The 12,457-nt window shown below is 46.4% G+C and overlaps 1 protein-coding gene across 1 annotated transcript in view; it reads left to right on the top strand.

The window, feature by feature from the left end:
- The window catches only part of LOC107108797 (Krueppel-like factor 12), a gene marked incomplete at its 3' end in the record, with an annotated part of 139,806 nt that overhangs the window by 69,812 nt on the left and 57,537 nt on the right, over positions 1 to 12,457 (top strand). The window contains exon 3 of the mRNA XM_015409318.1: positions 7,109 to 7,646. Coding sequence (XP_015264804.1) covers positions 7,109 to 7,646 — 538 coding nt within the window. The remainder of the gene's footprint in view (positions 1 to 7,108; positions 7,647 to 12,457) is intronic.

Below are 12,457 nucleotides of genomic sequence, written 5' to 3'. Positions count from 1 at the left end.
TTTGATTCCCCACTCCTCCACTTGCACCTGGCTAGATGACCTTGGGCAAGCCTTAGTTCTGATAACAGCTGTCCTTGGGAAAAGAGCAGTTTCTCTCAGAGCTCTCTCAGCCCCACCTACCTCACAGGGTGTCTTTTGTGGAGAGGGGAAGGGAAAGGAGTTTGTAAGCCGCTCTGAGACTCCCTTGGGTAGTGAAGGGCGGGGTATAAAGTCAATCTCTTCTTCTTCTTCTTCTTCTTCTTCTTCTTCTTCTTCTTCTTCTTCTTCTTCTTCTTCTTCTTCTTCTTCTTCTCCTTCTTCTCCTTCTTCTCCTTCTTCTTCTCCTCCTCCTCCTCCTCCTCCTCCTCCTCCTCCTCCCCCTTAATCAATGAATCCCTGAAGCTCATTGCTTGTTTTAGGTGTATTCCTCAGATTTTTCATAGTTGGTTTCCCTTTCAACATCTTCTGTTGATTGTGTTTCTCTGTGTAGTACATATGTAGCGATGCAATCGATCCTCCGTGGCGCTTTTCGCTTTCAGACAACATGCATTCAAACATCATACAGGACGGCATTTCTTGGGTTTGGCAGAAGCCTCTCATACAGTGTGCATGTGCTTATCATCTGGATCTATCCTGACAGGTCCCTGAAAAAAACCTGGTAGGCACCCTAATTCCTGGGAGTTATGAATCACCGTTTGAAGTCAGTCCTTTCTTTGGTGGGGTTCGTCTGGGAAGGTTTCTATTAATAATAAATCCTGGCATCACTCATAACCTTTCAAGCAAGAGCTTCATTGAACTTAACGTGAACTTAAAGATCCTCTTTCACGAAGGACCAGCAAGAGTGTGGTTGTCACATTGATGTACAAGCTGTTCAGCAAGGCCTGCATTCATTTCGTAAGATGCATTCTGTGTCTTAGAAAGGGGGGAGAGAGAGAAAGAGAGAGAGTGCGCTCGTATGTGGTAGATAACCGGTTTTGTCTTGCCATGACAAATGTGTCCCTCTGTGACCATCATTCAGCTCTTCAGGCATGAGCTGAAGATGTGGTTTCAAATGTCACGGTTTGACTGTTTCGTCAATACTTCCCCAATCAACAGAGTTATATATGAATGAATTCAGTGGTAGGTCTAGCAGGCTCCTTGAAGACATGGCTGAATATCAGATGAATTTTTCACGTGCCAAAGAGTTGGGTGGTTCTTAGGACTCTCAGTTACCACTTTTTAGTTGCTTAGACTTTTAATTAGCCGGTAAATTTAAATAAAGTCACATGTTGTTTTAATAAAGCTACTTTTTAAAGAACCTGGAGGAAGTTTGATAAATCGGTAAGAAGCCAAACTGCCACTCATTATTAGAATGGAAGGTTACCTAATTTAATCCCTGTTTCACTAAAACAACTGAATAACAGTTGTCAAAATAACTTGTCGGAATAAAAATTTGCCCTCGTTTATTAAATGTAATCAGTTAATCAGCTAAAGCTATAATTGAGTCATCTGTCAATTAAACTGATTAATAATGAAGTCCTGATTGGTTAAAAACAAACGTGAGAAAGAGGTGTTAGGATACTGAAGGGGTAGGATCAATTGCACCCTGACCTGAACAGCACAGGCTGGCCCAATCTCGTAAGCAAAGCAGGGTCAGCCCTAGTTAGTATTTGGATGGGAGAGGTAGGCAATGGCAAACCATCTCTCAATGTCTCTTGCCTTGAAAACCTTATGGAGTTGCTGTGACCTGGCAGCAGGAGGAGGAGGAGGAGGAAGAAGAAGCAGAAGAAGAAGCAGAAGCAGAATTCGTTAGCTCGGACAGGAATGCAGGCAGCTTCCCACTAGCCCTACATCAGGGGCAGACTTATCAGTAAAGCAGAATATTTCCTACTAGCCACTCGCTGTAACTGCAGACATCTCTGAACTATGACACAAGGGGTTGTCAGTAGGAAAAATAACTAGAACCGCCCATGATGCCATCTCCCACGGAATATCCTGCCCACGCAATCTACACCATCTGGCAGTCCGCCAGATAATAATGAAGTCCTGATTTTGGGGTCATTTATGTTACTTTTACCGCGCCAAGGAGATGGGAATGGTGTACAGTGTGAGTGGTTCTTCCCTGTCCTCCATTGTGGTTACACAACAGCCCTGTTACAGAAGTCAGACTGAGAGTCAATGGCCGCCTCAAGGTTACCCGACAATTCTTGTGGCAAGTAGGGATTTGAACCTGGGTCTTGCTGTTCCTAATTCAAGAACTACATGCATTACTTGTTTTACAATAAAGCCCTGTGAAATCCAGCTGTTTTTGCATTTGTCTGTTGTAATAAGGCTTTATAATCACAGTGAGGTTGATATTTGACGTGTTCTGTGAAATTTTCTCACAGAGTTGATAATAGTTATATAGTTCATATAGTTAGCAATGTAGTTCATCGTTATGTAGTTGTAGTGATGTAGTTCATGTGGTTCATATTTATGAAATTAGTTATGTAGTTCATATTTTTTAGTCAAAAAGGACCTCCCATTTTTGGCGGCAGTGGCAAACATGTTCATGTTGTTTCAGTGTTTGGTGCTCTTTTTTCTAGTTCGGTCGCTTTTTCTTCCCAGTTTTTTGTTTTCTTTCTCTGCCCTCACTACCTTCAACTTCATTAGCTTTCACTGCCCATTCATTCGATGTGCGGTGGTAACCTGTGTGATTTTTGTCATCGACGCCATGATGTTGCATGCGAACTGCGTCAGTAATGAAATAATCAAGAGAAAATGTGCACTCCAGTTGCCCAACTAAAAGTTTTCAATGGCCCCTGCCACATGGCAGGGAAAACACTGGCCAAAGTGCGGCTTTTAAAAGCCGCACCAAAAAAGAGACGCCGCAGTGGGATCCCACGATCCCCTGAGCTGCGGCGCCATTGCTCCCCGGAACGATCAGATGCCGGGGATAAAGAGACGATTGGGAGGGGGAGGCTGCCGAACTGCGCATGCTCAAGCATGCGCAGTACGGCCGGGGGCCGGGGATGCGCTGGCGGAAAGACGTGCCGGCGATCTCACGGCTGGCAGTGATGCGGCCTTCTTTTTTGTTGCGGGGTTTGGTTGGGAGGGGCGGATTGGGAACGGGCTGGGAACGGGCACAGCACGATTCCCAGATGTTGCTGTGGGATCGCGCCCGTTTGCTGCGGCCCCGATCCGTCCCTCTCCCGGCCCATAACCTCTCGTGTCAACAGGGCCTTTCTATAGTTTTTTTAAAAAAGGACTTGTGTCAGAAAACATCCCCAGAATTCTCTTAGGCTGCAATCACACACACTAAATAATCCACTTTCAATCCTCTTTCAGTGCACTTTCCAAGTGGACTTTACTGTATGGACCGGCAAAATCCAGTTTGAAAGTGCATTGAAAGTGGATTGAGAGTGGATTTTTAGTATGTGTGATCCCAGCTTTAATTTGGGAGGGGGGGAGGAGGTTGCAGTGTTTTCAAACGATTTAAAGGTGTGGGATTTTCGGGTGTAGATTCCTGATTTTTCAGTTCAGGTTTCAGTGGCTTCTTGTATGAAGTTAAGATGGTACAGTGTTGCAAGTTCAGGTTCATATTACTAGGGTGTGAACGTTCATCCATGCCATTAACTGGATGAGTCTGGAGGAAGCCCTTGCAGCTCAACCCTAACCTACATCATACAGAAGTATGGTTGACTATATTTTCTCTCCATCAGCAGTAGGAACTCATAGCAATTTCAGAGAACTCACAGCAAATGGAGATTTCTCCCCCCCAAAGCTAGCAAGTGAATCGGCCCCGTAGATAGAAATAACATCGCATTGAAGAGAAGCTGCCTGGCTCTGCCTTTTTTCTTTTGAAAATAATCATATTATATCTCGGCGGGTCATAAAGAGCTTGATTTATTGAAGCCAATTCACGAGCCACTAAATCATTGCTGCAAAACAGCTGCATTTCACAGCTTTCCGCTTTATCCCATTAAAATTTCAAGTCTATAATATGCAATTATGTGTATACTCAAAGTGAAGATATTATTTTCTGTGCGGGGGGATAAAAAAAGGAAGTATAAATTTCTCCCCTTTAATTTGTAATATATTCAGGCTTGACAGTACTAATTTGCACTGCAAAGTAATTTGGGCGTAAAAAGTATATGTCAACACGGGGAGTAGCTGAAGCTTCGTCTCCGGGGAACCAGACTTAAATCTGTCTTGTTACCGATATGTTTGATATGCTCATCTTAATTTTTGACCCAATAGGGATAATTTATGAAATGTTTTTCTCCTTTTCCCGCAGATTTGGTCTGATCACGAGGGTAGGATAGGTAGCAAACTGTGTCTTGAGGAAGCGGAGCTGTACCGCCATAGTGCAGTCTCCTGTTGGTACCCCTTACCCTAAATCAAGGTGACCCACATTCCCTATCATCCAGTCTATAATTTATCTGGAAAAATGGGTTGGATTCAGCCAGCCTTTTCACTCAACTTACTCAGTTCTCCTTGCTACAGCCCCTCTCCCACATGACTTATGTCGATGACCTGTTGCATTTCTGGTCAACAAGGTGCCCTCCTCCTTCTTTCCCCAGTAGTTGGAACCAACCCAAATGGGCTTAATTTTCCAGATGCCTAATGGATGTCTTGAAAATTAATCTGAACTCCCAGTTAAGCCTAGAATAGGCCTCTGAGCTTTACCACACCAGTAGGCCGCAAGACAGTAATATCATGCCAGATAACACCATGGTCTCACTAGTACAGGTCAGGTGGTCCATACAGCTGTTAGTGTGTGAATAGACTGGATCCCAGTTGCCACCTCTGCCCTATAGTATGCCAAGGAGATACCAATTTTTTAAATTAAAGCCATAATATATGGTAGGCTGTTTATTGGGTTTTAAGTGTCCTTTGAGAGCCAGTTTGGTGTAGTGGTTAACTGTGCGGACTCTAATCTGGGAGAACCGGGTTTGATTCCCCACTCCTCCACTTGCAGCTGCTGGATAACCTTGGGCAAGCCATAGTTCTGTCAGAGCTGTCCTTGAAAAAGAGCACTTTCTGTCAGAGCTCTCTCAGCCCCACCTACCTCACAGGGTGTCTGTTGTGGGGAGGAGGAAGGGAAAGGAGTTTGTAAGCTGCTCTAAGACTTCGAATTAAGGACGGGGTATAAATCCAATCTCCTCCTCCTCCTCCTCCTCTTCTTCTTTTTCTCCAAAGTCTAGGTTAAATGCCCCTTACAAAAAAATAAAAAGCCATTTTGAGCCAAGAGGAAAGATGGGGGTATAAATATTTTAATTAATGAATATTAAACCATACAACACCATAAATCTGGCAACATTAGTTCAGGTTTGGGCAATGAGACTGCAAGTATAGAACATTCCCCATCATTAAAGCAAAAGCGCCAACTCCATGTAACCATGATAGATGACAGAGTCTGAGCTACTAGGGTTTCAGTGGATTGTGGACTACAGGTTTACCTCTTGGAAATATGGTCCCAAATTCTGCCCAGAATGCCTCACGGACAGCTGCCTGCGATTGATACTAACCAGCTGTAACAGTGAAAACAGAGTATGACCTCCCACGGATTATAAGGATGAGATTCAGCTTGGAACATGACGTACAAATAGGAGTAAGAATGAGATAAATCAGTTGTTCATGGAGGCAAGGGAGACTTTGGGAGCAGATGAGTGGCAATACGACAGCAAGAATGGTTCCGTGTGGCTGTAGCAAGATGGTGCAAGAAAGCGCCTGGCTGTTTTTAAGCCCCTGCCTTGTTTTATTATTGATCATCCTTATATTGCTGTTTTATGTATTTTTTAAACTTTGTGAACCACCTCAGACAGCTGTCTCTATAAATATACATATTTAAATAAACATGCAAATGTATATTCATTTACATTTTCCATACAAATCAATAAAAACAGCATTTTTAAATTACTGCTCTTATGTAGATATATCTATCCAGACATTAAGGAAAGCTTAATACAAGACAGCTCCACAATTGTACGTTTGCATTTATGTGTTCCGCAAGAAAAGTTGTATTCGTGTGAGTCTGTCATTAATTCCCCCCCCCCCCCCCCTTAGGGCTTTCCTTTATTCCCCCCCCCCCCCGCGCAATAATGCTTTGGGAAAGAGATAGTACCGTGACAGAGACAAAGCAGATTGGAACAATGAAAGAATAACAAGAGAATGACACATTCACAAAATGTTGCAATGGAAGCACTGGAACAGCTGCTCCAAAAACTAAGGCAGTGGTAGGGTTGCCAAGTGCTTTTTGAGCCGCGGCGGGGGACTCCCGGCTGGCGGCTGGAGCGCGCACGCACCGCACGCACGTCACCTGGAAGTGACGTGATGACGCCAGGCACGCTGGGGGTGGGGCCACGACCATCCGAGGGAAAACGATAGAGTTTTCCCTCAGATGACCGTGGCCCCGCCCCCAGCATGCCCGGCGTGGTCGTGTCACTTCCGGGTGATGTGCACGTCGGGGTGGGGTTCCCTCCGGGGCCCGATCCTCCGCCGGCGGGGAACAGGCCTCTGGGGTGGGGGTTTCCCCGCCCCCCGGGGGGACTTGGCAAGCCTAGGCAGTGGTTTTTGACTTGAGGGAACCTGTCCTGTGCTTGTTGGCCTGCTTTTCTTCTAAGGGGACCACTTGAAGTAAATATACATCTCGCTATGAACCTGAGGGACCACATCTCCCCATATATGTCCCAGAGAGCCTTGAGCTCTGCCGACCAAGACCTGCTGCTTGTCCCCGGCCCGAGGGACTTCCATATAGCTTTGATCAGGGTCAGGGCCCTGTGGGGCCTACTACCATTCCGCGGGGCCTGTAAAATGGAGCTGTTCTGCCGGGCTTTTGGCTGAGGTAGCGGGCGTCCAGTGAAAAAGTCGACCTCCCCTGCTGAAGTTCACCATCTCTGTGTGGCCCTGATCAATTAGATCTCAGAGACCCAGCGACACCAGCTCTGGAGACGGTGTGCACAAACAGTGCAATCTGTTTCAAATTGTAGTTCTTAACTGTTTTTAACCTGTTTACTAATGTATTTAAATTGTGATGCCGAATAGCCCTGTGATCCACCCTGAGCCCACTTGTGGGGGGGAGGGACTACACGTTTGAAAAATAAATAAATAAATGCTTACCGCCATCTCCTCAAAGGTAATATCTGTTTTCTTTCCCTTCCCCCACCAGTCTCCAAACTCCCACAGTTACCCAGATATGGAAGCTGTACCCCTGTTGCTGAACAGCATGAAGGCAGATCCAGAAGAGGACTCCTTGTCCACGGACCATTTCCAGACTCAAACTGAGCCAGTGGACTTGTCGATAAACAAAGCCCGGTCGTCCCCTATTGCTGCTTCGTCGTCACCAGTGTCCATCACTGCGTCGGCGTCGTCTCCTTCCTCTACTTCAACGTCTTCTAGTCGACCAGCATCATCGCCAACAGTAATAACGTCAGTATCTTCAGCAGCATCCGCTCCATCAGTATTAACTCCAGGCCCACTTGTGGCGTCGGCGTCGGGCGTTGGAGGGCAGCAGTTTTTGCACATAATCCATCCGGTTCCACCATCTAGCCCCATGAACCTACAGACCAACAAAATGAGTCACGTACACCGCATTCCAGTGGTGGTCCAGTCGGTACCTGTGGTCTACACAGCTGTGAGGTCACCAGGGAATGTGAACAACACTATAGTAGTACCGTTATTGGAGGATGGGAGAAGTCATGTCAAAGGTAAGAGATTCCTCATTTAAAAATTTGTTTGCATGAAGGAGGACTAAGGACAGTTTCAGGTCCTAGTGGTGTTACGAAGCTACCATTGACTTTTAAGAAATACAAGATGGCTCCTTGCCAGTCACGCTCAGATTAGTTGCATGGAGAAATGCAGGAAAAATATTCCGTTAGCCATTAAGCGAGAGAACTAGCAAGAGGGCTAGTGAATGAGCTCCTATGTTACACCGCTTGTGAGTCCTTCTTTAGCCCTTGGGTTACACCTACCCCTACTCTGAAGTTATAGATTTATAGATGATTCTCGCTGTTCTTTCTTCAGATGGGCAATTGGAAAGAACCGCTAACAGAGCTAAAAGATGACTTAATGAGATTCCATTTTAGGGAATGTCTTTTCATAAAGAAGGTAAGCCTTTTGATAGAATCTCATAGGGCCATCTCTTGCTCCTTGGTATGTCACTGATTTCACATAGCACCACGGATGGTGGCAGCGACATTTGCTATTGATAACTCTTCACGTTCCTGAATCTACCTTTGTGTTCCTGTTCCTGTGTCACGATTGGGCATTTGCCTGGTTTTTTTAAAAAATCACTAAATATTGTCATTATTTTCAGACAGTAATCAGAGCATTACAGGAAAACAACAGAAAGAATAGACACATTGATCATTATTTACGCACACACACGCAAAAAAATAGCTGACAGAGAGAAACAATGTAATAATAATTTTAAAAAACCTGTGATGAGACCAGTCCCTCCTAGTAGCCATACAGAGCGGACTGCCAGATGGTGTAGATTACGTGGGCAGGATATTCCGTGGGAGATGGCATCATGGGCGGTTCTAGTTATTTTTCCTACTGACAGCTCCTTGTGTCATAGTTCAGAGATGTCTGCAGTTACAGCAAGTGGCTAGTAGGAAATATTCTGCTTTACTGTTAAGTCTGCCCCTGATGTAGGGCTAGCGGGAAGCTGCCTGCATTCCTGTCCTAGGTAACGAATGGCACCACAGATGACTTCTTCTTCTTCTTCTTCTTCTTCTTCTTCTTCTTCTTCTTCTTCTTCTTCTTCTTCTTCTTCTTCTTCTTCTTCTTCTTCTTCTTCTTCTTCTCCTTCTCCTTCTCCTTCTCCTTCTCCTTCTCCTTCTCCTTCTCCTTCTCCTTCTCCTTACTTCTCCTCCTCCTCCTCCTCCTCCTCCTCCTCTTCCTGCTGCTGCTGCTGCTGCTGCTGCTGCTGCTGCTGCTGCTAAGTCACAGCAACCCCATAAGGTTTTCAAGGCAAGAGACATTGAGAGGTGGTTTGCCACTGCCTACCTCTCCCTTCCAAATACTAACCAGGGCTGACCCTGCTTTGCTTACGAGATTGGGCCAGCCTATGCTATTCAGGTCAGGGTGCAATTGATCCTACCACTTCAGTATCCTAACACCTCTTTCTCACGTTTGTTTTAACCAATCCTATACATGATGGGAATAAGAGGGGAAGAAGGTAGGCATAAGGTGGCTGTTTTCCATGTCCGCCCTATGGGCGCTGATAGATTCAAGCAAGGAAATTCTAAAAGATTCTTTCCCCCCCGTGCTTCCCCATTTCTTACTGTCACGCCAGTGACACGCGCACTGTTGCCTTTGACTGTAGCAACAGGCAGTTATGTATATGAATGGATTTGTTCGTAAATCTTCAGGATTTATTTGCTCTCCTCCTCGCCTGGTCTCATATGTGAAGGGAGCCGCGTGTTCTGCCTGCAGAAACAACACATTATTTGTGGGCACAGGCTGAATAATGTTAGCTTCCGAATGCACCTGTAAGAACATTTGTAGCAGTCAACAAACAAATGTTTGTCTCTCTTAGAGTCGCAATTCCTGAACCGTGTTGGCAGGCCGCAGCAGGTTACTGTGACAGCTCGGAGGGGTACCAAGAGAAATACATGAATTAAATTATCAGAGAATCCCACCACAGAGGAGGTTGCCTGCTGGGTCTCTGTATGATTCATTAACTCAGTACCTTGTATAATTTCCTATCAGCCTCTACTGGAGGCAGGTTATTCTAGTGCATCGCAGTATCACTCGCGACAGGAATACCTGTCGTAAGAGGAGGCATGCATTAGCACTTAGAAGAAGAGATTGGATGTATACCTCACCCTTCACTTGGAGTCTCAGAGGGGCTTACAATCTCCTGCACAACAAGACACCCTGTAAGGTAGGTGGGGCTGAGAGGGCTCTGAGAGAACAGCTCTGAAGGAACTTGTGACTGACCCAAGGTCACACCAGCAGCTGCATGTGAAGGAGCGGGAATTCAGACCCAGTTCTCCCAGATTAGAGTCCGTGCTCCTAACCACTACACCGGACTGGCTTCTTACATGAAGGCCTAACTACACATTACGCTTTCCCCAGCTTTGACCCTGGGTCTGGCAGACAAATGAGGTCTGGCAATTCTGCCCTCAGAACACTGTTCCTATGCATGGGGAGGCCTGATTTGGGGTCCGGACCATGACCTCTGCAGGGGGAACCTGCGTCTTCCTGTCCCCCGCTCTGTGCCATTTCCCCTACCTGAAAATGGCAAAGAGGAAGCCACGGTTTGTTCTGTTTCCCAGAGGGGAAAGATGGCATCTCCACGGGACTGTTCCAGGTTGGGAAAATGGAACAGAATCAGAGAATCACAGAGTCAGATTCTCTGGCCATCTGGTGCACTCCCCTGCTCGATGCAGGAGCAGCCTAGAGCATCCCTGACAAGTCTTGGTCCAGCCACTACTCACAAGGTAGAATTTTTGCTCACAAGACTCCACAGCTTAGAGGGAGCATTGCTGGCAAGCCAAAATCTACTGGGCTGAGAGTTTGCTATAACCCCTCAATGCTGTGCGAGAGAGAAATACTACAAGCAGCGCCCAGTGTGGTGCTGGTTGGTCAATTCCATCACATCCGCTTAGCCTGCAGTCGGAAACCCTGTGCTGCGTTTGTTCTCTGGCGATCAGCGGCGGCATGATAAGGAAGAATAGTTATTTAGAATGAACTAAGCAGTCCCAAGCAATGCTCGCTCTAAGCTGTGGAGCCTTGTGAGCAAAAAAATCTACTTTGTGAGCAACTGGCATTAAAGTTGTGAGCGAGGGATTTGGCTGCTGCATAAATCAGTTTGCTCCGGAGCCTTCCTTCCTGAGCTAAGACAAAAATGTGTGAGCCGGAGGCTAAAAGACTGTGAGCTAGCTCACACTAAGCTTAGAGGGAACACTGGTCCCAAGCAGGTTGATCTAGCTACAGGGCAGCTGGAAAGTAAATCTTGAGAGCTGGATCCAGGTTAAATTTTCTGCTGCAAGGCCCCCTGGTTTGTATCTCTTTCTCTCCGGGGGGGGGGTCTCCTCTCCCCCAGAAGCAGCACCTCAGGGAGATCGGTGGGCTGCAGCGAGGGGTGTGTGTGGCAGGAACATTCTGTCCCTCTGCCAGAAGACCGGAAATGTTCGTCTGGAGGCACTCCTGTGTTTCACAGTCAGAGGTGCACCAGAGCCCTGACCTGGATGGCCCAGCCTTGACTGACCTCGTCGGATCTCTGAAGCTAAGCAGGGTCATTCCTGGTTAGTATTTGGATGGGAGACCACACCACGGAAGTCCAGGGTTACCACACAGAGGCAGGTGATGGCGAACCCACTCTGAATATCTCTTGCCTTGAAAGCCCCAAGGGGGGGGGTCTCCTTAGGTTGGCTGTGACTTGATGGCAACCCCCCCCAAAAAAGCACCACAGTGCCTCTTGCACTGTCCAGCCCCGTTCGCCATATTGTGCTGCCTGTACCAAGCAAGCAGATCAGGCAGAGCTTGACAAGATTTCCCAAATCAAACTAGGTACCTGCTACTCTAGTATTTTATGCTCGTTTCCAGGGGTCATTTCGTAGAAAAAGAATTGCGGGTGCTCATTAGCATAATTCATTAGCATAACTTATTTGCATATGCCACACCCCCTGACATCACCGGAAGTGTGTCAGAAGGCAACACCCACTGCTCAGGCTCCACTGGACTTGGAATGTGCAGATCTGTCCTCGCAGAGGAGGGAGAGCTTGTACCTGAATAAAACTTGGTCTTAAAGGTGCCACTGGACTGTTTTCGACCGGGGGGCCAGGGGGAGCTCTGCAACTTAGCTGGCTGCTTCTTGCTCTGACTGAGGGCTGCTGGGAGCAGGGGGTGGGGCTTGTTGCATGTGCCCGCCCCCTGGGCTCTTTACTGCCGGAGCTCCGCTCCTGTGCACTCCTGCAGGAAATGACCCCTGCTCGTTTCCATCTTCTTCAAACCCCACGCTTTCCCTTAAGGCTGTCTCTCCTTGGTGTTAGTAACAATTGATTGGCACAGTAATGAGATAATACGGAGAACAAGAAAAACTGTGAAAAAGTGAAGCTTAATATATGTCTTTGAAGAATCATAGAAAAGTGAACAAAAATAATATACATAATCATAGAAAAATACATTGACGGTGATCTTTATGAGCATTACAATCATCTTAGCCCGTGGCAGGTTCTACTACACATTACAGCTGTTGTGAATAGTGAAAATCTTCCTTGATAATTGTGAGACGTCACCAGAGGATATGAATCTCTGAGAGACATTTTTTGTCCTACATCTTTGTTCAGAAGAAGATCTTCCTTCGAAATGGCAAGATATTCCGGAGATCACCGTCAATATATTTTTCTATGATTATGTATATTATTTTTGTTCACTATTCTATGATTCTTTAAAGACGTATATTAAGCGTCACTTTTTCTCCTTGGTGTTAGCCAAGACAGCAGGTGTGAACACTGGTACCTCCCCCCCCCCCCCAGGAAGACACCCACCCTCTGGCCCAACGGGG

The sequence above is a fragment of the Gekko japonicus genome, unplaced genomic scaffold (assembly GCF_001447785.1).
Source record: "Gekko japonicus isolate JY-2015 unplaced genomic scaffold, Gekko_japonicus_V1.1 scaffold569, whole genome shotgun sequence".
NCBI classification, from domain to species: Eukaryota; Metazoa; Chordata; class Lepidosauria; order Squamata; family Gekkonidae; genus Gekko; species Gekko japonicus.
Note: the sequence above shows the minus strand (reverse complement) of the source record. Positions and strands in the feature narration are given on the sequence as shown.